The sequence below is a fragment of the Alligator sinensis genome, unplaced genomic scaffold (assembly GCF_000455745.1).
Source record: "Alligator sinensis unplaced genomic scaffold, ASM45574v1 scaffold714_1, whole genome shotgun sequence".
Classification (NCBI taxonomy): domain Eukaryota; kingdom Metazoa; phylum Chordata; order Crocodylia; family Alligatoridae; genus Alligator; species Alligator sinensis.
Genome location: NW_005842493.1, coordinates 1064642 through 1092525, shown reverse-complemented (window position 1 = coordinate 1092525; position 27884 = coordinate 1064642). Strand labels below are relative to the sequence as shown.

At 39.0% G+C, this 27884-nt stretch overlaps 1 protein-coding gene across 8 annotated transcripts in view; it reads left to right on the top strand.

Annotated features, from left to right (window-relative positions):
- RABGEF1 (RAB guanine nucleotide exchange factor 1) overlaps positions 1-26846 on the top strand; it is a 27742-nt gene extending 896 nt beyond the window's left edge. Inside the window, exons 2-11 of one of the 8 annotated variants that reach the window (XM_025212927.1) lie at positions 10878-11063; positions 13578-13744; positions 14815-14934; positions 17274-17294; positions 17894-18060; positions 20133-20214; positions 21422-21554; positions 21974-22065; positions 23015-23271; positions 24585-26846. In XM_025212927.1, coding sequence (XP_025068712.1) covers positions 10885-11063; positions 13578-13744; positions 14815-14934; positions 17274-17294; positions 17894-18060; positions 20133-20214; positions 21422-21554; positions 21974-22065; positions 23015-23271; positions 24585-24983 — 1617 coding nt within the window. In that variant the 5' untranslated portion in view covers positions 10878-10884 and the 3' untranslated portion in view covers positions 24984-26846. Of the gene's footprint in view, positions 1-10877; positions 11064-13577; positions 13745-14814; positions 14935-17273; positions 17295-17890; positions 18061-20132; positions 20215-21421; positions 21555-21973; positions 22066-23014; positions 23272-24584 lie in introns of all 8 variants that reach the window. The other 7 variants (XM_025212926.1, XM_006031292.3, XM_006031291.3 and 4 more) reach the window with 7 other exon arrangements.
- Positions 26847-27884: the final 1038 nt, after the last annotated feature.

Genomic DNA, 27884 nt, shown 5'->3' with positions numbered 1-27884 from the left:
CCCCCCGACATGGATCCATTTTAATTAAGATACTTCCTTCTTGGAAAGAGAAGTCCTGGACAAGCGCAGCGACCGAGAGCGGTTACGAAAAGCCTCGTCGGTGTCCGTGGATTTTGTTCGTTCTTATTTTTTTCTTTTAATGCCACAAATATTCCCAGCTGTATTTCATGTTCATGTTTTAGACTGAAAAAAAAAAAAAAAAAGTATTTCATGACATCTTCACGATCAGGACTTCGCCTAAGGCTAAATTAAGTTATTAAAAATGGATCGTGCGTCGGAGAAAAGATTGTGACAGTTGTTTTGGGTTAGAAATGAAAGTTCGTACTTCATAAGATTTCACAGGATTTGCAAAAAGCTTGTTGGTCTAATAAAAGATATTGCCTCTATGCATGAGCCCCGATTGCTTTTTCCTCTAGACCAGTACGGCTACAACCGGGATGTGCGACCCCAAAAAGCCATGCACTTTGTGCTGTGAAGTAATATAACCACAAGTCTGAAAACTGAAGTCCTCTGTTTAAGCACAGAGCAAGCGTACTTCGCTTTTGGGCAGCTGCAGTGCAAGTCGGTACCTGCAGTTGTTGCCTGCCTGCTTCAGATCAGATCCTCCCAGGTTGCGCAGCCCAGCCCTTCAAAACCAGTTTGGTGCAACCCTGCGCGCTTGCAGCTTCAGCTGGTTTTCCTAACAAGGTTGCCAGTTGCAGTGGTGGCTTTTGTAGTGCCAGCAGATGCGAGTCCTGGACTGGGAACCTCTGCTGATCTGGGCCAAAACTGAACTATTTTTGAGATAGAAAAGTGAGGTCTCCATCCTCAGTTTCCAAGTGGTTTTTAACGCATGGATTATTCTGACAGGCTTTTGAGAAGTTGCTCATTCAAAGTCAGCGTTTCCAAGGGATAAATACAACTTCCTTAAAGGCAAGTTGACTGCGTAAAACCTTTCAAGCTGATTTTTTTTTCCCTCCCCAAGCAAGATGTTTGAATTCTGCAGAGGGTTCACCCAGACTGCAAGATGCTTTTGACCCAGAGGAAGTATGGCAAATGTTGATATACCGAAAGGAGTCTAGATTAAGTTTTAAATATTTCCAAGGGGAGCTGATGGCAGTTGTTAGAAGTTAGAAATTGTTATCATTTTGTAGTATTTAATACATTTGAATGCTTTCAAGCATAGATGAAATGGCATGATTTCAGAGCATTTATACTGCCATATTTAGGGGCACTTATTCTCTCACAAATACTTAGGCATTGTTGTTGACCAAGAATGGTATCCAGCCTGATCTTAGAGATCCTTAGTGATCCATTTTACTAACTTAATTTAGGTTTATGCGAAGTCCTGGTCACTAAGATTCTTTGAAACGTTTTTTTAGTCTGAATCATTAACATTAAATATAGCTGGAAACATTTGTGGAATTAAAAGAAAAAAGCTAACAATGTACACATAGGTGAATATGCAATATTTTGGAATGTTCTTGGTTTCTAAGTTTGTAAAGTACTCCTTCTGTTTCCAAGAAGGAAGTATCTTAATTAAAATGGATATATATCTGTTCTGGGGGCTAGGAGAACACTGAAAACTATGGATGGGCGCTTTAAAATGTAATCACAAATTACTGGACTCACAAAAGACTTTTCAAAATCCATATTTAGTGTTAGGAATTATGTAACAGTCTTTCTATCATTTACCATAAAGTCCTTTATTATGCCTGTTCTCCTTGTCATTATTGTACTTCTTATGACCTAAGTCATCAGGCTGTCATAAAATCATGCTTGTTAAGTGCCGTGAGTATCATGGCAGGTGCAAGTAAGCATAATGCTTCAGGATTTGAGTTTTGAATGAAACTCCTTTAAACTACTTTACTTTGTATTCAACTGAGGAACTGATATTTTTAATTTTAGCTTTATACTTAACATCAGGAATGTAATAATTGAGGTTGCATTTAGCAGTCCTGAAGTTTGTAGATAACAGTTATAAACTGTAATGGTGAATTGCTTGAATTTCTCCGAGCACTGTGGTAGTGTGATTCATTTGGTGCAGGCTAAAAGAACTTATTGTATATAAGGCATGAGACTTGAAGGTAAAGATGCCTTGAAATAGTCAGTTAATCCATTAACTTTATTTTTGATCCTCATGATGGAAATTAGTATTCAGCACTACATATGGTATCTGAGACCTTGACGTGGACAAATTTAAATTGTAGTTCAAATTTGCAGCATCTGTACTGGAAAGCGGGTAGTGCTTTAAGTGTAACTTCAAAATCTTTCTTTAGAACTATAGTGAATTAGGTTTACTAGGAATTGTGAGGCCTGATAGCCAGCCACTACATTGGAAGTAGACTAAAAATGTTACGAGGGGAGATAACTTCCTGTGTCAAGTATTGCTAAATCATACGTTGCCGTTGCATTTCCACATTATTGAAAGGATTGCATACTGATCTGGGATTATTTTAAAACAGTAGTTGGAGCAAAAGTATGGATTTTGAATGAAAGATAAAATAGTTCTCTCGCTCAATAGTTGTCTTCCTGATTAATATGTATCTGATGATGAGTAATAGTATATTAGGAAATAAACATTGTTGCTGTTTATCTAATTACTTAATCAACCACTCTCATTAAAACTTATATTAGGGGTTAATACGGTGCTGGGGTAGGACAAAAAAGGAAGTTGTACTACTAGGTTGCTGGTTTCATATTTGCTATGTATGATTTGATCCAAGTCATCTAGCCCTTCCTTGCCCTATAAAAGAACTTAACTCCTAGGTTTTTTCCCAAGTTCATACTAATTACATGATTGAACACTTAGTGTTAGGTTTGTGTGTGAATTATGAGTGCTTGAGCACTTACATGACTCACTCATATGCCATGCAGTTTCTTGACTTGCTTTTCTGAATGAATATTTTCATTCAGTAGTAAAATAGTACAATGTCTGACTAGCTAATTCCATCTCAAATGCCAGCTTGTAGTATTTCAATTACAGACAATTACTGGAGGATCTTTTGGCTACTTGAAGACACTGTGAAATAATGACATTGCTCTTTCCCATGGGAATAGTTGCTAAGATTATCTTTCTTCATTTTGGCAATTTTGGTTCTCTTGCATCTTGGTGTATCTGGAGGTATACCATTTTTCCCTTGTATGCAATGATTAATTTGTGAAAATTGTCCACCATCACTTTAGCATTAGTTCAGCTCCACATCGCTGGCCATATGGCCATGTCCAGGTGAGCGTGGTCATGTGATATGTGGTGCCGCATACTCGTCTGTGGTACGACATACCGCACATTCAGGCATTGCATGTGCTACTACCTTGCAGTGCAGGGGCAGGGTTTTGACCCCTGGAAATCCTGGAGTCAAAAAAACCTACACAGAAAAAAAGCAGGGTCACACACATGGAGGTGGCTCACGTGGAGGCAGCGCATGCTGCCCAAAACCAGAGCCTGGCCAGCTGGAGCCATGCTCCAAACCGCAGAAGCACTGCGGCTGCAGCTTGCCCGGCCCCCAGGATCCCAGGTAAGGTTACTGGCCCCAGCCTCCCCTACCCCATCTGAGGTAACCTGCTGCGCATCAGAGGGCGCGTGGCACAGGTGTTTCCCAGGGACAACTAGCAGAGGCACAAGGTGTCCTGCTGCTGATTTTCCCCAGAGAACCAAATGTCCGTGCTTATCTGGACACAACCTATGACTGTTAGCACAGATTGACTGCTGGTGCTTAGCGTTGTGTTATCTAGTCTAGACATCTGGTTTAGGTGGGATTTGACAATTTCTTAACAAAGGGTAGTGAAGGCTCTTCTAAACTAGCGCTATTTCTACTCTACAAATTGTGAGTGACCTGTGTGGGATTGGTAGGCTTTTTGTTTTAAGATGCAGCTTTATAGAAAAAGCAATGTGATCTGTTTTATAGTTACATGTATGGTTTTAAAGTGTTGAAAGTACATTTTGAACTAGTGGAGGTCCCACCTGAAACCCTTCTCATGTTATGCGAGTCTAAGCTGCCATTCTGTCACTAGTAAGTATGTGAAGAAACAGCTGATTATTTATCATATGTGTATTCAGTCATCCTTGGTTTCTCTTCCTGGTGTGAGTTTTAAAATGTTAAAATGCCAGAACCATGATAATGAATTGGTTTAAATGTTTTTGCATCAGGCATTCAGAATTGTTTCAGAATAAGTTTTCTGATTATTTCTAATGGAAGGATTAACGTGGTAGTAGGGGGTTAATAGCGTTGTGGGGATTTAGACCAAGGAAATGTAGGATTTGATCAGAGCTGCTTAATGGAATCTGCATGGATTGTCTCTAAGGAACATGATAGAAGCCAAGAGAATACTTTTAAAACTCTGCTTCTTTCTGGAGAGACAGAGAGACTGGAAGAGGGATTCAGGAGTTCATAGACAAATGTGCCAAGCATCATGGTGTTTTTTTGCTGTTTGGAGTTGCCAGTATTAAAGACTAAGGTACACTTAGTGTGCTTAGTGGAATGCCAAGAACATGGTTTCTCTTCTGCTAACCTCTTATGTTAGCGTTCTGTATGCATCTAAAAATAGGAAACTTTTTGTTTCAATCTGTGTAACTTTGATACCACTGTTGGCTCTGCTGCACTCCTATACAGACATATGCCACCATCATCAGCATGTATGCCCTGACTCTTGATGCTGCCGATGAAACCAAGGAGGAATTCTGTGCCCACTTTGACCAAGTCCTTTCTGACATTGCGGAGGGAAACAGACTTATTCTTCTTGGTGATTTCAGTGCTAGAGATGGAAGGAACTCTAACCTCTGGAACAAAACCATTGGCAAGAAAGGAGTAGGAGAGGTCAACTCCAGTGCCATTGTCCTCTTGACCAAATGTGTAGAACGTGGACTCACCATCACCCACACCCTGTTCCACCAGAAAAACAGGCACAGGACCTCATGACATCACTCATGATCTAAGCATTAGCACCTGATTGATTATATCAATGTCCATGCCTAGGATTGCAAACATGTCCACATTGGGAGCTGACAATTGCTGGAGTGATCACTGACTCATCCGCTTGGTTATGTCATTCAGACTGGCTCCTAAACAACAGCTGCTGCAGAAGAAATGCCTACGGAAGATCAGTGTTGAAGGACTCGAGGACCCAAGCAAGCAACACCCTCCTCCGGTGCCTGAATGAGAAACTGTTGAATTCCAATAAGCAACGATGGGAAAATGTCAGCAGCTTGTGGGGTGCCCTCAAGGCCACTGTCATCAGTGCTTGTGAAGAGATGCTTGGATTCTCTTCCAGAAAACATAAGACTGGCTTGATGAGAACGACCAGGAGATCCAAGAGTCGATTGACTGCAAGCGCAAGCCCACCGACTCTGAGTAAGTGAAATTGGACCTTTGCTTTGGCTTGTTGGATATTCAAAGGAGGACCCATGATATGAAGAACAAATGGGGGGAAGACAAGGCTAAGGAGATTCAACATTTTGCTGACATCCATGATATGCCTGGTTTCTTTAGTGCCATCAAAGCTGCAGTAATTGAAGCCCTGTATTCACACGCAGCTCAGATTTTGACTATATGCCAGTTACAACTGACACTCGTATATCAAGAGGTACTGTCAGGCAGAGGTGGTGCTGAGGGTTTGTTGTTTTTTTTTAATTGCTCAAACTTCTGTATCAACTGAATGTGCCTATTGAGTATTGATTGGCTCTTTTTGATGAAAGCACAGTGGTTTGCTACACGCAATATTCTCACACATAAATAAAGTTCAAAGTGAAAGAGCTTTTGGGTGGCAGGAAAGAGTAATGCTATGGAGATTTCGACTGGTACCAAAGTAGTAAGCGTGTTATTTAGTGATGTTGTGTTTAGTCTGAAGTTTATAAATAGTTGCCCTATAGTCTCACTAAACAAATGTTGTGGCAGGGGGAGGAGGGAGAAAATTTACAGTAAGTAAGTATGTCTTTTCTACCTTGTTTATTTCACCTTCCTTTGTGTATTGATGTTTCATTGTCTTTGTGTAATGGCATGTGTCATCATTGTTCCCTTTTTTCCTTGAACTCAAGAAAAGAAGAGGAAAAAAGGCACTATATGAAGTACAAAGCCAGTTCCCAGTTACACCACAAAGTTATGATACACTTATTTGGACATTTTGTTATATGTGTAACTATCTGAACTCAGAAAAGCTGCACAACTGGGCTCTTCCATCTTTAGAGATTTTTGGCAGTGTAGCTGCCCGATTTATACCTGGTGAACAACCCACATGCATTTGCAGCACTTCGGGTATTGTAAAAATAAATGCAAGTGGCTATGGCTTGTAACTGGAACAGTGCACACTGATGTAGCTGTCTCTAACATGTAGTTTTTCTCAATGTGCTCATCAGAGTACTCAAGACAGTAAATACTTGGTCTCTTTCTTTCCCAATCCCAAACCTGGCATAGCGAAAGTAAGCTATGATGCCTAGCACTGTTACTGTTCATTCAGATGCTCCTGGGTAAACCATACTTATGCCTATGGTGATCTGGTATATTTGTTTTGACTCTCTTGCAATGCATATGAAGGCTTGAAGGAGAGCTTGAAGGCTGGCTGCATCACAGAGAGGGCCTTGATGTAAAAACAAAGTTGTAAGATCAGCTCTGAGCAAGGTATAAGGGGAAAAATAAATGATTAAATTAAAAATCAGGTTTTTAAAAACGTAAAAACTCCATTTCCTTGATGATACTGAAAATGTAGCTCAGGATGGTGTGCCTTGTTATAACTGATCTGGGTTCCCTGGGGAGGCCAGGACAGTCCAGCAGCTTGAAGGGAAGCTCTTTATTATGACATTTGCAGGGAGGGCATAGGAGGGTGGAATTTCTGCCTTCACAGCACTTCTGCTGCTGCTGTATGTTCAGAGCAGACCTAATGGAAATGTACCAGAGATGTTTACACCTTTGCAGCAGAGGTGCAGTGCTTCTCAGGTTCCTGACTACTAGAGGAGTGTGCATGAAGAGCACTGAGTACCTGATAGCATCAATGGAGTGTGCCATTGCGACTTGCACCACTTCATTCTTCTTCATGGCCCTCTGCTCCTTCATGATTACGTTTTGACCTGAGTGCTTCCATTACCTGAAGACAAGGAGAAATCTTTCTTGTTTCCCTTTGATATCTCATTGCTCAGGCAGCAGGGAAACTGCCCAGAACACTGTTTGCATCTCCAAAGTCCGTGCAAGTTGAATTGCTTTTTTCCATTGCACTGAGTCACCATCTAAAATGAGCTTCAGGCAGCCATTGTGTTTGTTCAGTATGTTCATCCAAATACAAGTAAAGGGCCCAGTTGTGCCAGCGTAGTAGAGGAATAATCCTAGAACTCAAAATGGTAGCTTTAAAAAAACCCAAACCAAAACAAAAAACCCCCCACTGTGATCTCTTTGACCTTCAGGCACCCAGCCCCAGTAATAATCTTTTCCTAGGAATGGTAGTAGATTTGTATAATGCAGCAGTTCAGTTGTGCTCTTTATTTTATTAAATGAATAGTTGATTTCTTGAGATGGAAAACTAACTTCACATAAAGGCGGATATGCAGAAAAACTGACTTGGCTACAGATAATTTTCATTATAAATGAGATGGTTGGGGGCGGGGGAAGAATAAAAAATGTAGGCAAAGTAAGAAAAATCTGTCTTATCTTGAAGTGTGGCAGGCAATATGTTCATATTGATTCAGGGTGACCTCTTTAGTTCCTGGATCCAAAAAACTAACTGTAGTTTGAGATGTTTAAAGGAAGGGAGAAAAGAGAACAGTTTAGTATTTCAGTGACTTGGCACTGGATATTACCCCTTTATGTTTCTCCAGAGAGGGGAGAACACAGGTCTGACTTTCCAGCCTTTTTTCCTACATAAGACTTTCTCAACTAGAGACTCAACTTGCTAGTTTTAAATCCAGATTGTTAAGATTTTGGTTCTGATGTGGTAAAAAGTGTTTGCAGTGTATGGTAAAAGTTCAGTATACACAGAAGGACAGGTTTATCTGAATTGGTGAACTTTTGAGTTTCAGAAAATTGTGAGAGGCTTTGAACCACTGTAGTAGCAACTTGGATATAGAGGTAGAAGCTTTCTGAAGTCAATAGCAATGATGGGGGTTTGTAATAGAGGGTGGGTCTTTGTTCTGCTTCTCTCATTTTCCTAGATTGCTTCATTGGAGTCTCGAGCATTGCTTCCCCTTGTTAGCAGAAGAAACTTAAGTTTCTGCTTCTAGTCATGGGCAATCATTCCCAAATTTTATTGTCTTATAATATGATATGTTTGGGGTCTAATGTGAGTTGGCAGCTTGGAATGGTCAAGGAGAACTGATTTAAAACTCCTGTTATAAAAACGTTCCGCATAAAATCTTGCCTGAAAGATTCTAGTAGCTAACAAAGGTGACAGCTTTTCTTGAAAGCTGATTCTTTCTTTTAACAAGGAGCCTTTGTGGGAAGCAGTCAAATGTCAAATGAAAACAGTGCAGATAAAATTATTGCTCGTGCAGTTTGAAAAACCATGCTTGGTTAAGAGAAGCCTCTTCAGTGTAACAGTCTAAAAGGCAGCTGTCCTGTTCCAGACTTTTGTATGAAACTTTAGTTAATTGCTACATTTTTAGGAAGTGGCTTTGGTAATTGAAGAGAATTTGCAGAATTATTCCAGGCTTTCATTACCCCCATTTTGTTGACTTTGGTTAGTTCCTCTGTGCAGCATTAACGTAAGTTTATTTGTAGATTTAAGAGGGAAGAGAAAGAAGACTGTCTTCATGTTTCACTTTTATTCTTGTGTTACTCAATCAGCTTGATAGCATGCCCATTTCTGTAATGTAAGGTCCAGGTTGAGTAAATGCAGTTATTTTTGTTTAAGTATGAAATAGCTTTTTCTACTCTCTTCAAACTCATTAGCTAAATGGTTGCCTGTTAAGTGCAGGAGTCTCAGCTGGCTGGTGCTAATTTGTTGCGGTAATTTGTTGCTTTCCCAAAACCAAAACAAAATGAGGAAGGGAGTCCAAGCATGAACATTTTTAAGACTAGGCCGCTAAACTGACTCTTGTTTAGAGTACGTTGCTTTCATTTGTCAGAACTCATGGTAGAGGTGATATCTTTTCTTACACCAATTAGATTTTGGCAAAAAGATTTCTTTAATTGCAAGCTTTCGGGCACAAACACACTTCTTCAGGCATAGGAGAAAAGACTAAAAATCTAGTTAGTCTAAGAAAAGGTATCACCTCTGCCACGAGTTCTGATTTCTTTTGTCTCTAAACCAATACAGCTACAACATGGATACTTTCATTCTGTGTAACTTTTAAAATATATTTCCTTAGCCATCAGGGAAATAATTTAGCCTGGGTCAAAATGCCTGTCATCTTCCTTGCCATCAGACATTGTGAAGTGATGGCATTTGCTTTCATGTGTTTGTCACTGGTAACATGGTAATACAGGGGAAAATATGTATTGAATGGTGCTGTTAAATAACTAGTGATTTGAAGGTCATTGAAGATGTTTTGTGTGAATGCTTGTTAGTTATGTGCTTATATAGTTTGCTCAGTATTGAGTGTGAGCTGCTGCTCTCGAGTGTTTGTTTGGTAGCCACACATACTGGGACTAGAAGAGATATTTAAACTAAAGAGAGAAGAACAAATGGGCATAGCTGGCTGTGAATAAATTTGAAGATGGAAATTAGAAGATTTCTGCACATCGAAAGAGTGGGGTTCTGAAACTGCTTCTCAGTAGGAGTAATGGGGGGCAGAAACAGTAATGGGCTTTCTGACATCAGAGGTGGATCAGTTTAGGTAACAGACTGTAGGCCAGAGTTTCCTGCAGTAGTTTGACTAGGGTTTGACAAAAGGTTCTGACTTTTTGGTTGCAATCTGTGTGGGTGGTGGGCCTTTTGGTTCAAACCACAATGGTTGTTTTGCCACAGGCAGCAATCTTTAGTACATAGTTGCTTAGATTTAATGTCATAAGCAATTCTGCACTGGACTTGGACCAAGCAATTTAAATTAGAGTAAGCAATTCAGATTGGAGAACTGCTGGCAGCTGTTGGGAAGTTAGCTAGCTGCTCCATCATTGTGAAAAACAAGGACAAGCAGGTATCCTACCAGACCAAGTAAATTGGCACTATTGTTTCCAGTCTGCAGGTTTGAGACAGCCTAAATCCTTTAAAAACAAAAAACCAAAACAACCCAGAGTTTTGTCATTAAATATGCTTGAATTTTTCTTGTTAAAGGTAGCCTCATAATTGAGGCTTGCTGAGGTCAGTGACATTTGGCTGAAGGTGCAGCTCTCTGCCACCATGTCTATAGAAAGATTGTATCTCTATAAAGTAGCTGTTTTCAAGCATAAAAGCAATTAGGGAGGTACAAGTGTTAACATGACTATGTACTAATATACAGCAGAGAATATTTGCTCTCTGAGATAATGACTTCCTGGTTTGACTCTTCAGCCTAGCTTTGGATTTAGACTGGGCTTGTCTCTGATTTCAAAAGTAATCATGTAATAAAGATAGTTTGTTTGATCCTCTACCACCTTGTGCAATCACTTTCAGGCAGTTATTCCTTCGTGGAAATGGAACATTCTTCTTTGGTAGCATTTTACCCTGCAGGCTGATGCATTTATACAAGGGGAAGAGTGAAAAATCAGGCCTGCTCTTTGAATAGCTGTCTTGCATATTGCCCTTTAAGTTAACCAAAGCTGTGCAAATTGTATAAATCCTGTTGTGTTTTGCTACTGCCTGGTGACAAGCCCAGTAGTTGTGGGTGTTCTCAAAGGGGAAGAAGCCGTTTCCCTTCTGATTAAAACGTAGGGTAGCTTGCTTATAATGGAACAAATTCATTTTTTTTAAATATTTACACTATTGTAACACAGGCAGTGATTTTCTTTAGCAGTCTGCTAGCAAGTTTTTCTCTCTCTAACCCTTTTCTCTTTCAACAGGAAGAAAATGAGCCTAAAATCTGAGCGCAGAGGAATTCATGTTGATCAGTCAGAGCTACTATGCAAGAAAGGATGTGGTTACTATGGGAACCCAGCCTGGCAGGGCTTCTGCTCCAAGTGTTGGAGAGAGGAATATCATAAGGCCCGGCAGAAACAGATTCAAGAAGACTGGGAGCTGGCGGAGCGGTAAAGACCCCCTTAGTTTCTTGCCCATGTGAAGCAGGATGGCTTTCTCAAATGTTCCTGTGTTCCAATTTGACTCCTTCTTGCTCTGGTCATCTTCAGTAAGACGGTTGCTGGAGGAGAGAAAAAAAGGAAAACAGATTTCTTATGCCTAGGCAGGCATTGTTTGTAACCTTTTTTTGGCATAACTTAGAAGGGCATTGCAGTGTGGAGACTAGGAGGAGCTAAAGAACAGTAGATACTTGTTAAGTGCCTCATCTAAACAAAAAATCTCTTGTTCATGAGCTATTCAGTTTGGCAGGCTGGAAAGGACAGTTTTTAGTTCAAATAAAATCCTTTTTTTCCCCTTTCTTTTTTTTCCCCTGAGACCAATTAAATTATAATTATACTTTATTGTTTAATTTTTTTTTTTTTGTCCTGCCTATATTCAAGGCAAGAGGCAGATGTTGTCAGTCACTGACGATCACATTTTATCTAATGTAGAACATATAACCATCAATGTTCTTGGGTTTTACCAGGAGTTAACATCCTGTTTCAGCTTTAGGTATTTACTTTTCTAGTTGATGAAAATACCCATCTTGTTTGCTAATTCCCTGATCCCAAAGATTTCGTGTTCAATTAAAAAAAAAGTTTTAAAAAGAAAATGTGTTTTCTTTACTGCATAGTTGAGAGGCATTTCATATTTGCTACCTGTCATTAAGACAGGATTCTTTCAAAGGTGGGTATCATGACATCTGCTCTGGAATTTGCCTCATCCTGCAGATCTTCTAGTGTGCCGTGCAAAGGGGCACTGTAATTTGCTCTTTCTTCGTGGTGCTTGGCATAGATAAAAAGAATCAACTGCTGAAAGGGGCAGGTAGGAAATGTAATATTAATTTTAGAGCAGTGTCCAAGCACCACTGATGCGGGAATCCTTTCCAGGAAGGCACTGCTCAGTGGGAAGGGACAAACTTCAGTGGTTTGGTGCAGTAAATGCACAGGACTTTAGAGCCGGAGTGCCAAAAACACCTGAACCCTGACCCATGCCTAGACTTAACGTGATAGGGGCAGACTGCAGGGAAGCTTCAAGGGGCCTGATCAATTGGCAGCAGCTACACATGCACCCCCAGGCGGATGGAGGGGCAGAGGCCATAGTTGCGCTGTCCTGGTCCCTTACTTGCCCTGCACCTTGAGACATGTGTGCAGTTGCCACTTGCACAGCCAGTGTCAGGTCTCTGGAGCCCAGTGCACTTGTTTTCAGCCTTTCAGTTGCCTGCCACAGCTGGCCTTTGCTCTGCACAGTTGTGGCAGGCAGCTGGCAGGCTGCACACAGCTGTACTGGGCTCCGGAGCACTGACACTAACTCTGGTGGTGGCATCCACCTGGTGCAGTTGCTAAGTGAGGGGAGGGGAGAGGCTGGGGAGCTGCTGCCAGCCGCAAAGCCTAGGCTGCTTGTAGCAGGCCTTGTAGCCTCCTAGCCACGTGCTTTGAGCAGCCAGGGCTTGGCTGAGGCATGCTGAGCAAAATGGTCTCATGTGCCCTGCTCATGCTCTGGCACGTGTTCTGCGGGTTACTGACCCCTGCTTTAGAGCATAAGGAAAATACAGTTCCTGCCTCAGAGATTATAACTACAGGGACAAGCTGCAGCCCAGCCTCAGCAGTCGCATGGAGTTTAAGGAAAAGTAAGCCAGCCTCTTTGTTGTCCTGCATGGACTATGCATAATGTTGAAGGCTGCACAGGAAGAAAGGTGTCCTCTGAAGAGTTAGTATGCGTCCCTCTTCCTTGCAATTTATGTAGGTTAGAAAGATAAATTTCAATCCAACTAAAACACCAGCCAGTCTAGCTTTAAGAAATGGGCTTTACCAGGCCTAGAAGGAAATTGTAAGGCTGCTTGTGACTCCCAGTAGGGAGTCCTATACTTAGGGAAGTATATTTGTGTGCTGTGTCACTTATTCAAAGCAAAGTCCTGGCTTGACCTTAAATAAGGTAAGTGTAACAGGAGGAGGGTGTAGGGGTTGCAGGCAACTAAAACAAAGGAAGAATTACTTGAAAATTAAGAAACTTTTTCAGGACGAAAGACATCGTAAGGTAGATGAAGATGGTGACAGTACAAAGCATAACTTTGACAGAAGCTTTGAAACTCTGAATGGAAGCAAGCAATGAAGCGAATAGTGAGATAGTAAGAATATAAGCAGATGTGAAAGCATAAAGGAGGGTAAGATTATATGGTATCTTGTTAGTGAGGAATTAATGTGGTAAAGCAGTAAATGAAGACATTCATGGCAAAGTTTACAGGAGAGGAAGATGACTGTGGCAAAGATTTTGTGAAAGATGGTACGGTCAGGTAGGAGACAGTTGCACCGATGCTTGTACTGTGATAAGCAGGAGAGCAGACATTTGGTAGAAGCAGATATAAGTGGTATAAAAAAGAATTAGAAGACTCTGTAGGGACCCTGTTGATAGGAAGGATAGTGGCTAAATTAACTTAAACCTTGAAGCTAACCAGGAAAAAAGAACCTAACTTCCTTTAATTCTAGGCTTCAGCGTGAAGAGGAAGAAGCCTTTGCCAGCAGTCATAGCACACAAGGGGCACAGTCTCTCACCTTTTCCAAGTTTGAGGAAAAGAAAACCAATGAAAAGACACGTAAGGTGACTACAGTGAAGAAGTTCTTTAGTGCTTCTTCCAGGACAGGAGCCAAGAAGGGTAATCACCTTTATCTTTTTTTCTTCGTAACCATCCTGTACAATGTATTCCTTGTTATGGATTATTAGTGTCAAAACAAAAAATAACGTCAACCTAAATCATGTGCTCAAAAGGCCAGTGTGGTATTTATACTTGAACATCAGGGAAAAGAATGATGGTTCGACTTTTCCAAGACTGTTGTGATAGCAGTGGTTGGGTTGAAGGACTTTGTCTCTGTTGACAGTTTCTGACGGGGATCAGTGATCAGCTGTAGGTACTTTGATGCAGTAGTTTAGGAACTGCAGGGGAGCACTACAAATGAAAATAGGATTGGAAGGATTGGAGTGCTACAAATGAAAATAGGATCCTAAGATGCACTGATGTCTATATGTGCAAATGCTGTGATAAAGCAGCAAATGACAACTCATGCTGTGATGAAGCAGCAAATGACACCTCATAATTCTAAAAACTTCAAATGATTTTGTCAAGAAAATAGGAGTATGTCAGCAATGTCTTTTAAAGAAAAAAAAAATTATTGTAACAAACCATGTGTAATACAGCATCTTTAAAAACACAAAAGCAGCATCTGGAGGAGTTTCATGTTTGTTCAGATATAGAGCCTGCTTGAAAAGGAGGAGGAAAAAATGGCATTGGTGCCTTGCACGGCAATAGCTTGCATGTTTTGTGCGCTTTGGCTTGGGCGCTGAATTGTTATGTGAAAGCTTGACTCTGAAGGAGGAACTCCAGAAAGCTTAGCTTCAATCACCCGTGTGTTTTCTTGCTACAGAAAGGTGACATTGCTGGGCCTTGGCTTTGGTGACACTGCATATTTCCTTGAAAAGAAACAAAATATACTTTGCTTTCACTTTGGAGTGTGTGCTTCTCAGTGCATGAATGCCAGCTGGCTAAACAAAAAAGCATTAAGTCACTGAATGTCTTAATTCCTTGCCCTTGATCTAGAACAGCAGCACTCATTCTTTGTTTTCCATGTGTGGTTTTTTGTTTGTTTTGTTTTAATTTTTTTGTACCCTTCGCCTTGTCACTTGACACTCTTGCTCTTGGTGTCTTGCTTGCTTTTGCATTTATTCCAGTGGCTCAAGAGAAAAACCTTAAGCAAGGACAGCTTGGGAGGGAGCGCAATGCTGATAACATTCTCAGGGACTTGAAGGAGATATTTACTCCCTCCTGGGAGCTGGCTTCCCCTACTGAAGGTAATGCAGCACAGTGCGAGCAAGCTGTCTGCCTTTTTAGTAAGCTTGTTTAGCTGGGCTTTTTAAAATCTAAACTAGGGTTGTGCCAACTGGAACTTATCCCACTGAATACTAGAGTGACCAGAAAAACAAATCGGTGTGTGAATTCGAAACCAATATGTATTGGAACTTGTGGTAGAGGTGATATCTTTTATTAGACCAACTAGATTTTTGCAAAAAAAGTCTTTAATTGCAAGCTTTCAGGCACAAGCACCTTTCTTCAGGCCAATATGTTACATTTAGAGAGAGAAATAAACCTTAAGTTCTTTTGACTTCCATCTTCACACACTCCTTCAGGAATAGAATGATAAAAGCCACCCCCCCTCCCCCCCCCCCCTCCGGGTTTTTTTTTTTTTTTTTTTTTTTTTATCTTTTCATTTTTTTTGTCTTGGAAAAAATGGTTCCAGCTCTGCCTTGATTCAGAGCAGAATCTTTGAAATTTAACACTGTGTTAGAAATGTAGCTTCAGTTTGTATATATATATTTTTCTAATAACTATAACTAGAACATATCTTCAAATCTTTTGTTCTTCCTGGTCTATGTAACTCTCTGCCTTGAAGACAGAATGTATATCTTGCCATATCTACTCTGAAGGACAGCAAGAAAAAAAAAGATAATTTTTAATCTCTCTTGTTCTAAAGCTTTGCTGTACCATGGTATTTGGCAATCTGATATGTTCTGGTCTCTAAAGAAATTCTTAAGACGTAGTGTCTTTATTTTGCAGCTTATCCATCACAAACATGTTTTTGCATAATATAAAAAAATACTTTTTATATTTTTACCTCTGACTTTAGTCCAAGTAATGGCACAACCATAGTGTGAAGTAGCTGATATGCTGATGTTCTGCTGTGGCACCTATTACCCCGAGTAGAAATGATTAGAAAAGGAGATTTAATTACAAATGATGATTATGCTTCTTGAAAACTGTCCATTCTTTCCTCAACTCTTGGCCACCTTCTGTATTGTGCTGGCATATCTTTTTGACTAGGCTCTTCCTAACCTGTGCAAGTGGGCTTTTCCTTTTCTGTAACTAACTTTTCTAAGTAGGTAGGTATGCTTTGTTGCAACTCAGTAAGTATTAGCCAAGTTTACTAAAGTTTGCTATTGATGCTGTTTTCTAAAATATGCTATGCAATGAACAATCTGCAGTAAGCTGTCTGAAAGATCTTGGTACTGAGAGTAGCAAAGTTCCTTAAGTGATAATGTTTTATTATGTTTTCTCATGGTGTATTGCTACTTTAAGAATGAGTAACCTTTTTGTGAAGAATGAGAGCTTTCATTGGCTTGCTCTCACTCTCTCTCTCTCTCTCTTTTTTTTTTTAACCCCACATTGTGCCTTTATACAGAGTTAGGCCATTGGCATTTGAGTCAAGTTTTTAATAGTTACAAATGGATTCAAAAGGGGGAGTGTTTCTTAAAAGCAGCAGGATGAGGCATTTTTATGGATATTCAGCAAAATTTTATAAGAATTGATGGATGATAGACTTAGGATTAATATGTTTTGAATATTGAAGAAAACCAGTGGCTAACATTTTATGCTAACAATATTAAAATAATAAATGTGTATAATGTACAGCAAATACACTTTCAAAATTAATGAGCATCCTGTTGAAGATGCATGTTCTATACCAACTATTTGTGTACTGTTAAACGTATTTATCTGCTAGACCATAGAACAGTAGGCTTGATCATTATATAGACATTGATCTTCTGCTTTGAACTTTCTAGTATGAAGGTTTTAAAAGTGTTTAAAAAAATCTTGCATAGGTGAAAATGAATGGTTTTACCTTTTTGATATTGATCACAACAAACCATTTAAATACTTGATTCATATGGACAGTAGAGAGTAAAAGTTGACATTACTGCATGAATACTAATGGTGCCTAACTAAATTTCCATCTATAGAAGATTGTATTGCTAGGAGTAGACCTGAAGAATTTCAGTTTGGCTAATTCATGCCTGGTGTTCAACCCTGTTAAATTTCCTGAAGCTGCACAGTATAAATGAATTTCTTGTAATATCTTAAACGTCTAAGATAGTTGCATTGAATAGTAAATCAAACTATATAAATACATCTATTTCTTTGAAAGATTCTTCTCTTTGATTTTGAAGTCCTGCATGTATGGCTATTGAAATAATGTGTTCTTTGTTCTGCATGTTTACAAATGTGCTTGTTTGGGTTGTAGATATGCTTCTATCATGCTGATTAAGAATGTTTTCATGTTTTTCTGTCTCTTCGCTTCTTGCTTTTCATCATGTTCATTTGAATCATCTTACATTCAATCCTTCATTTTCAACAGTGTTGGCTGGCAAACTGAGAGGTGGGTGTGAACTTGGGTGGGAAAGATCATATCAAGTTTGTATATGTATCTTGTATAAAGTACATATTTTCCAGAAGACAAAACATGCTTATGTTAATATATACATATATAGCTTTGTGAACTTGTGCTGTGTTTAAACCAAAAAAAATTACTGAATGTTCCTACCTCCTGTTGGGCTGCAAACATGTTTCTGAACACAGATAAGGTGTTTTTACTCTGATTGGAACCCAAGGCCAAATTCTCATCTACACTTCGGTTCTTTATACTGCTCTGGCAAAAAGAGGCCTTTAAGTGAACATATAAATACAACTTACATGCACTTTAAGGCTCCTTATAGCATTTTGAGAGTGCAGATGTGCTGCTCATGTAAATGCAAATCTGGCTGTGCATATTTGTCATTTCCCAGTTGAATAGTCAGTTTTTATGGTTGCGCTTAATGATGTTCAGCATTTCACTGTTAATCCCATTCAAAAAAGTGGAATAGTTATCTTTATAAACTGTAATAGAAATTCAAATTGAGCTTCTGTCTTGCTGTAATTGTTGTGATATGATGCTCTGACCAGCCAATTTAACCTGTTGTTTTTAAATTTTCCCAGCAGAGATTCAGGAAGCTAAGGCTCCTAGCCCTTCTATACACAGGCAAGCCAGCATTGAGACAGATCGAGTGTCCAAAGAGTTCATAGAGTTTCTCAAGACCTATCATAAACCTGGTCAAGATATTTACAAGCAGTGCAAAATGTTTCTGGAAGCAATGCATCACAAAAGGGTAGGTGTGTTGTGTGCGTTGTATAAATGACAGTTAAAACAAGTGACTTGGAACCCAAAAGTGTCCATCAGTGGTGCCAGTCTAATTTCTTCAGTTATGAACATGTATACTTTTAAGACTTGTGTGTAATTACAGGCTGTTGCCAAAACATACTGCATTTTTTTTACACAATTGTTGCTTCTCCATACCTTCTAAAGGTAGAGGCGGAGAAGGATGAAGTTATAATCTTATTCAGCCTTGTTTTTCATTCTCCATGTTGCCTGGGTTATCATAAAAAGAAGTTCTTTATGTTTGTGTAGTCATATATCTTCTGATTGTTCTGAATTAATTGTGCATAAACCACATGGTGTAAAGTAGGTTTCAGAGTACTTATTTAACATAGATGTTCTTTGTCTAAGTGTAAAAAAGCAGTTCTGAAAACTAATATAAAGCTCATGTCTGTGAGAAAAGAATAAAGAGGGGAAATAACTTTGTAAGTTCAGATGTTTCAGGAAGCCATAGTCATTTGACTACAAACAGTCAAAATGTGAATTTTGTCAATTCCAGGAAAAAACTTCCTGTGGATGGATACAGGGTGCCTAACTGTTGTTGATGTAGTGAGGCATACTCAAATCCAGATTGTTATTTGTATTCAGTTTTTTTTACTTTTTGTTTTTTATTTATGGGTAGAATAAGATGGGGAGGGGGGCTGACTGTTTTAATGCTCTACTCCAAAACTGTCCGTTTTCAGGGAAATGTTATGGCAGTAGCGCCATCTACAGCTGAAGTGATAAAACATTCAGTACTTCGTGCTATTTTTGTTTTCTTCTATTTAGCAAAAGGAGTGGGGCTCGATCTTCAGGCTTCATGGGCTAGCCAAGTGGCATAGGGCCTGTCTGGGTCAGATCAGGCCTTGTGCTGCCCGTCTGGGCTCCCTGCTGCCCTGCGCACTCAGCCTAGCACACAAGACCACAGTATCCAGGCCGTGAGTTTCCTTCCAGGTCTGGAAAAACTTGACAGTAGGGGAACAGCAGTAGGCTGCCATCACTTCCCCACCTTCAAATTCTCGGGCCTGCAAGGTGTCTCGTGGGCTGGATGATATCACCCTGTGGGCCAGGGGTGGAACGCTACTGAGCTACAGCAGTGGAAATGGCAAATGATGTTTAAAATCTTCACTATTTCTATTATGCTTTCCTGTCTCTTTCTCACAAGTCAGTTTTAGAAAAATAAGATTTTTATGGTGGTCTTTATTTTGTATGAAAGCTGTAATGATCTTGCTATTTTAAATGCTGCCAGATCATGACACTGATGCCTTAGCTTTCCTGTACTATTTGTAATGCCCCATTTGGGCTCCAAAATTGCAGCTGAGGAAGTCTGTTTCATTGTGACTAGTATGCTTAAATGTTTAGTCACCTCTTCAGGTATGCCTGATTATCTCATTAAAGCAGTTTGCTCTTGGCACGTGCAGAACTTAATTGTGTTCCTAATTCCCGTTGGCTTTTAAATGTGTCCTTCAGCTCTATTAAAGTTAAATGTATTTAAATGCTTTGTTGAACTGTGATCCAGTTTTAAGAATTAATTTTTTTTGTGTTTGGTTTCCTTTAGTATTCCAAAGTTACTGCCACTGCATTTTCTGTTACGTCTCCATTTCAAATTATTAAAAATATTAACATAGTTAAGTGTTGTAGCTCCTCTGGTGGGTTGCTGAGTACTGTTTCTATTTTAGAAATGAGAAAATTAAAGTGCAGCAAGATCAAGTGACTTTCTTTAGGTCATACAACCCACACTCTGAGCACAAGTTCCATCTTTTCACTCGTTAATTTTTTTTCATAGTTTTCTGCAGTATAAATACAAACTTGTCTTCTAATTGAAATGCCGAGACAATGTTTATCTTGCTTTCTTTGTTCAAATTAGTCTTCGATATTAGAGACAAAGTGGCATACGCAATGGTGTTGCTTATAATGAATTTGTGTTCTATAGTTCTGTTGCTGGTGTTAGATCTTTTCTGTGAAAGGATAAGCAGGTGACTTACATTCCCTTTACAACTGGTGTGATACTGTTGCCTTTCACTTATGGTCAGTCTTCTTTTGTAGGAATTAAGTATTGAGGAACAATCTGAATGTGCCCAAGACTTCTATCAAAATGTAGCAGAGAAATTACAGACCCGTTGGAAAGGTAGCAAACATTTCTTTTTCTTGTGTTGTTGCTGAGACAGTATAATTTTGGAGGGAGGGCTACTTGCATCATCCCTCAAACCAAACATCTGAGCCCTCGTGAGACTTAATTTTTAATAGTCAGTGCTATATTTAGAGCTCCTCCCAGCAATAGTACTGCACTTCAGTTTCTGTCAGCTCCTGCAATTCTAAAAGCCATAACAATAGAGAAAGCAGTAAAAAAACAAACTATTGTGTTCCACCAGTAGATTATTTATGTTGCTGACTGCTTTTTATGCATTATGTGTGGAAGTGGCACACCTTAACTATGATACCACAGAAGGACAGGGAAAGTAAATGGTCAGAGTTATAAGCAGAGCAGAGACCTACATGGGCCTGCAAAGGCAACTCTCCTAGAACTAACAGTTTTATACCTTAACCTATAGTGAGTTTATCATGTACATCTAATTTATTTCTGTAGCATTCTCAATGCTTGAAATAGGATGCTCTGAGAATATAGTTCAACACCCACCATCATGTAATTACTCTTAAAGGTGAGCCTTCTCTGACTCCAAATAGTTGCACAGAGGTGGAAGTGTGTAGAAAGTTCAAAATGCCTGTAGCTCCGTCCATATTACAAAAATACCTCTGAGTTTAACCAAAGTTAAAATTCATAAGGAAGAATGTACATCTCGTCCCAGTACCATTGAGCTAACTGTAGGAGGCATACCTTCATTCCTAGCCTTGTTACAAGTCCACATGCTTTGCCTCCCCAAAGGCAGGCAGTACACAGTTGACAGCAAAGTACATTAAATATCTTAACGAGAAAAACTAACAAGGGGGCACATCATCCCTTCAGGATGATGAAACCTACATGAGGTTTCTTAACCAAAATACTCAGCCTCTCTTTAAAGGGACAATCCTGTTTACTCACCAGTTTCACACTTTGCTGTACACCTGAACATGTCCTTATCTTGCAACATCTACACTCTCCTTTCTTTTACTAAGCAAAATTAAAGCATTAACTTCTGAGCATCAATTTCTACTGAACTTAAGAATATTTGCCTAGCTTTGCTGCTGCTGTGGTCAGATGCAGGGAATTTCTTGAGTTTAGTCTGATTTGGTGATTGTGGCTGACTAGCATGAAGTCTTCAAGCAATCCTGTAGTTCCTTTAACAGTTAACCATTTAAATTACCATGTTCTGGTGGGTGGGTTTGTTACTTTTCAGTGTCCCCTGAAAGAGTTGAAAAAGCAATGGATCAGATTGAAAAATACATCATGACTCGACTGTATAAATATGTGTTCTGCCCTGAAACAACAGATGATGAGAAGAAGGATCTTGTTGTGCAAAAGAGAATCAGGTAAGTGTTTCTGTTCTGAAATAATCTAGAAATCTGAAGTCATGAAATGAATCAGGGCTGTCTATAATAAAAGCAGCATTCTGTATGCAAGAGCGTCAAGCCTATTAACCAAAGGGACTGTGATGGATTGCTTCCATTATCAAAAAGACTTTAAAAGGTATTAACTCCACTGGGTAAAATACTAGTGCAACCTCATACTTGTTGCCAAGAAAACTATATCTATTATCATTACTATGCAACAACATTGTTTTCCTGGTGGGACCAAATATATTTGATAACAGGATTATTGCCTCTTAACAGAACACACCTCACATGTTATCGTAACTAAAGTTGTTAGCAGTATCTGTTGCAACTGGTCCCAAGTCATCTTAGCAAGTGTGAGTAGTGTCCGTTCTCAGCAAATTTGTTTCTCTGTGTAGGGCTTTACACTGGGTTACTCCTCAGATGTTATGCGTTCCTGTCAACGAGGAAATTCCAGAAGTCTCTGATATGGTTGTGAAAGCAATTACAGGTATTTGACTAGAAATGAGCTATTACAAGTCAATGCTTTGAAGACGCTGAGTACAACTATCTACTTTTTGATAGAGCTTGTTTCCTGCTTTAAACAAGTATCTGCTATCCTGAATATTATACGCTTTATTATTAAGATAAATTAATTTTTTACAGATGAATTAATCTTACTCCTGAAACTTGCATTTGGTTCATTGGTAGTATGAGAAGTGGGTGTGCTGTTAAGCCCATGCTTCCATTAATCAGAAAGAGGTAGTTAGCTGTGTTAGGATGAAGTCATCTCTACTTTGCTTTCTCTCTAAGTGTGAGAGTAGTCCCATCCTTGCTGATTCAGGACCTCGCAGAGTGCCTGTCAGCATGTTTGCCTGATATTTTCACTGTGTACATTGGCAACCAATAAGATCAGGCACATCCTTTGGTTCATATTCTCAAGAGATTCTAGGGAGCACAGCTTCTGTTGTTGAGTTATCTGTTAAAAATGGCTTGCATTAGGGTTGACTTAAACCACAAACAGGCTAATGCTATTTTTGTCCTCCATATTTAGAAACCTTCCTATACCAAAGCCAAAAATGTAGCCACCAGTAGTATAGACCTGCTCTCTGACTCCCTGTGCTACTTGCATTCAAATATCAGTTACAGAGGTCTCTTATCTGCCTTCCTGTGGCCCCTGCCAGAGGTGGGTTCAGTTTTTGAATTTCCAACAGGCTACTTGTATGGCTCTGGGAGTTTGCCATCTGTAAAATAGGAATGTTTTTCCACCTTGCTGTTGTGAGAATAAATTTATAATGTTTTTTGAGGTGCTCTGAAATTAGCAACGTAGCTTTGATGTGGTATCAAGTGTAGTACAAATTGAAAACTAAACTAGGGTAACCAGGGAACTATTGTACATAGATTTGATAAAAAGAGAGTCTGATATGTGGATTAATTAATTCAAGGTTCTTATCTTACAGATATTATTGAAATGGATTCAAAGAGAGTTCCCCGTGATAAATTAGCATGCATCACCAAATGCAGCAAACATATATTTAATGCTATCAAAATTACAAAAAATGAGCCAGCTTCTGCTGATGACTTCTTACCAACGCTTATATACATCGTTCTGAAGGGAAACCCACCCCGTCTGCAGTCAAACATCCAGTATATAACCCGCTTCTGTAATCCAAGCAGGTTAATGACAGGAGAAGATGGCTACTACTTTACCAATCTGGTAAGCACAAGAACAGTAGTGATGCTGTACACTTAAAAGTTATTTTCTGTTTGACTAAGGTGGTCCCAGGAGGGGTGAAGATTTTTTTAATATTGCAGGAAGGAAAAAAGTCTAGTCATTCTTCTTATGAAGTGCTGCATTACTGTTGTCAAGCTGTAATGCCTCCTTTCGTATCTTCTCTGCTTTTCTTTTCCCTTTCAAAGTTGGGTGAACCAAACAGTGCTCTGGCTTCCTTCTAGTTCTAAAACCTGTTCAGGGCTTTGATTCTGACCTATCCTCTGCCCATTTGCATTCTTAAGTTTTTTATTTTGTAAGAAAGTAAAAAAAAAAAAAAAGGCTTGTTTTGATTTACATGAACCTCTTCAAAAAATTGAGAAAAGAGAAAGTGTAACAATATTGAGAGGCTGTCCTGAGTGCCAAACTACTCTTGAACTACTGAGGCTTGATTATGCAACCATTATACATGCAGAGTTTCCATTCAAGTTTGTGAGTGCTTATCATGACATATCTGCAGGATCAAGCCTTTGTGCTTGAAGGGGACGATATTCTCCAGGTCTGAGGAAGTGGGATTCCTTGGGCTGAACAAAACTAGGAGTTTGGCTGGAATTTGTTCAGCTATAAAGGAAAACATTATTTTTATTAAACCATACTTAATGCTTAGTTTGAATCATACATGTTCTTTTCAAGAGTGGGTCATTATTTTTACTTGAGATGCATCTCTCCATACTTACTTTCTCCGAAATGGATTAAATAGTGCAGCGTGAACTTATGTCATAGTGTGATGAACTATCCTGCAATTGATCCATGCATCCTTTTGTTCTGCTATCCTAAGCTTTAAACTACTGTTCAGCTTCAAAATGCAGTGACCCAGTAGTAGCACTAAAACTTCTTCATTCAGTCATATATGCATAGTTGGCCTCTCCAGCTGACATCTGATGACCTGATTGGATCTTGTATTGCTGTCATTTGCTCTTTCTATTTCTTAAATTAAGTTACTTTCATAATTGTGTTTCCCCTCACTGCTGTTTGCTGCCTGTTTGGTTTTTTTTGAGCAGGGAGGGGGTGGAAGGAAGAGGTTTCTTTGCTTCTGGGTGGGGGTTTTTTGTTGGGGTGTTTTGTTTTGTTTTGTTTTTTTAGCAGGGCACACAGAGGGGCTTCTGAGGAGAGTGATGCGTTAATGTGTGGTGAGCTACTGAACCATGAAGCTTGCAATCCGGTTGTTTAAATAACACCCAAAGAAAAAGACCGGCATGCCATAGGTTACATCTTGCAAAATACAGCCTGCACTAACACTTACTGTCTTCTATTTCTAGTGCTGTGCAGTGGCCTTCATTGAAAAGCTAGATGCTCAGTCTTTGAATTTGAGCCAGGAGGATTTTGATCGCTACATGTCTGGCCAGACATCCCCAAAGAAGCAAGAATCTGAAAACTGGTCACCCGATGTATGCCTTGGTGTTAAGCAAATGTATAAGAACTTAGATCTCCTATCTCAGTTGAATGAGAGACAGGAAAGAATTGTCAGTGAAGCCAAGAAACTTGAGAGAGACCTCATTGATTGGACTGATGGGATTACCAAGGAAGTTCAAGATATTGTTGAGAAATATCCATTGGAGATTAAACCAAAAAATCAAGCCTTAGCAGCTATTGACTCTGAAAACGTAGAGAATGACAAGCTGCCCCCGCCACTGCAGCCTCAGGTTTATGCTGGATAATAAATGATCAGTATTCACTTCAAAAGGAATCCTTTCCGTCCCCTGTTACTACAGCTGCTTGAAAAGGGGAATAAATTCAAGGCAAAATATCAAATAAGTTTAAATCAGTACATTTTTAAAGGTACAGGCTTTTTGTTTTGTGTGTAATAAACTGTATTTATTTTAGTCAGAGTAGGTTTCTATTAGGCTTTTGTGGTTTTTCAAATGAATTTAAATTTTCTACACAAGCCAGTGTAATTTTTAAGCAACACTAGTCCGTTGACAACTTTTTTTCCTGAAAGCTTCCTTCTCAGCATGCACTTATGCATTTTAAATTTCAGTTAAACTGATTATTTAAAAAAAAAAAAAAAAAAAAAAAGCAGAAATGGAAAGGTACCAATGTTAGTATGAGAATTAATGCTGTAGTTGTAAAGATGAAAGATATATTGTAAAATATGTAGAATTGTAAATAGGTTTAAAAAGTTTAATGTTGCAACTTTGCATGGTATCTTGTGTAATTAATGCAAAACAATATATGAACTTGTCTGTTTTTAGCACCTTCTTAGTTAAATAATTTCACAGTAAGCAGGCAAGTAACTGTTAATACATTTCAGTAGGCTTGATGGTAAAGAGTAGCTGGAGGGAAAATCTTTCTGCAATTGAGATTTGAAAGCTTAACAGTGTCAGAAGTCATACAAACTTGACAGTATCGTAGTATTCTTAATCTTCACAATCATTCTTTATAAAAACCCCATGGTATCTAAATATTTTTAAGCATTTAGCCCTGTTTTGTCCAGTAGATGCAGGCATTGCATTTTTCAAAAGGTTTTGAGGCAAGTTTTAAAAGGGGAGGAAAATAATAAAAAAATTGTACAGACTTAAAACACCGATAGAGGAAAATGGGTCAGGAGTTGGGTCAGTGGTAAGACTTCTTTTCCTAGTAGTGTGCCTATACCTTCTTGCCATCTTTCGCTCTTGAGTCATGCTTTGCCTGCCTCTGGACAATCCAGGTATGCATCATATGTTCATATTTTACAGGCTGCTTTACTGAGAGCTTCAGCCTTTAACAGCGAGAAAGAGCACATTAATTTTTTACAAAATTGCACTATTCTGGGCTTCAGTGAGAGTTTTTTTGAGTGATGAAAGTGAACAAGCTAAGCCTCTGAGCATCAAGTTGGTTAATACAATTAATTACTTCACAAAAGCTTTACATCATTGTGTACCCTTCCATGTGAAGAATAATCTAATGGTTTACTCTTCTGAAAATGTAACCTTACAGTATAATTTTTTATTCCAATGAAACATTTTATATAACTTCTAGTAAATCTAGTCTTCTGTGTCTCGTTTGCCTACCTGTGATATGTAATATTTTCCGAAGATACTTTCCTTTGCTTGGGCTATTGTTAGCCAACATTAAATTTTACCATCAAGGGGAAGAGTTACCTACCTCTTCACGGTATTCCACTGCTTTAAAAATGCAGACACTTCAAAATTTGCACTGCAATAATTTCAGACCAAAACTGTGATTTGTCCTATTTTTAACTGTCAAATTGATGTATTTAACCTTTTGAACTATGCATTCCTAGTGTTTCAGAGGTAATTAGGAACTCACAATTCCCTGCAGAGATGAAGCAGTGATTTAATCAGCTGATCACAGGAAATTACTTCAAGAATAGTTAGTGTATCTTGATGGCTCTACTCTTAGACTGTTTAAGACTTGATCAGTGCTTGCAGTACTCAATGCTGCCAAGTCTCTTTTCTTTACGTACACTAGGTGCTAATTCTAATATCCAGGTACCATTGTTTCTTTCATTAAAAAAAACCCAAACAACAAACTTTTAGCGACTGTATAAATTGCTGTGTTAAATAAAACCATGTACATAATGCCCTTGTTAATGACTTCTTCAAAAATTCCTCTTGGCTTTTACTGTAATGTCAATTTAGGGTTTAATATACATTTTATTTCTATTTTTCTTCATAGCTGTAGAAGGGGAGAAATCTTGGCCTTTCAAGTACTGTATATGTTGTCAGAAGATTGTCTAATTGAAAGTCTGAAGGCCTTAACCAGTTTCACTATTTGAACTATTTTTTGCTCTTACAAGGAGACCCATGTGTGCAGTACTCAAAAATAGCAAATAGCTATTCTTCAGTCTGTTTATAGCTAAGTTATTTTATCGTTTGCTTGCTTTCTTGTTATCAAATCACCAACGTACCTGCAGAGACATTAATCCTCAGATCTTCCGTGAGTTAGATAATTAGCACCATTCCCACTTTACAAACCGGGAAACAGGTGGAAAGGTTATGACTTGCCCACAGCAGTACCTGAGAGTAGTGTTGGAACTGTTGGTACAATTCCAGTCTCTTATGGGAATTTGGGGTCTGGTCCAGTGCTTGGGAAAGGGGGCTGCCTAATAACGGGTAAACAAACTTTAAAAGCAAATGTCTTGGGATACTTAGTTTCCTTTCTCACAGACATACAGTAAAATGTTTGTCTAATGTAAATGTAAGCTAGTTAAGTTGGCAAATAAAGTGCCAGTAAGTGCATTTTGCGGTGTTCCAGATAAATAATAACAGTAATTCCTGTCCCAGTGATAGTAGTGAGACAGACATGATACAGTGGAAATCCAGAAGAGAAAGTAACTGGGGGGATATATTAGTATTGGCCCAGTTTGGGTATTGCAGGAATTATTTTACTGGTGGAATAACAAGTCCCCACAGTTTGAGTAATAAACGGGAGCAAGTACTTGATAATGAAAATATTTTATTCTCAGATCAGCTCAAAATAATTTTCTGAAATGCAGGAAAAACAGGGTCCTCCTCTTCCCCCTGTTGCAATAATAACATGTAGTTAGAGGTTTTTCTCTGACCATTTTAACATCAGAAAATCTCTGTTAATCAGAAAAGTCATTTTAACACCGGGGA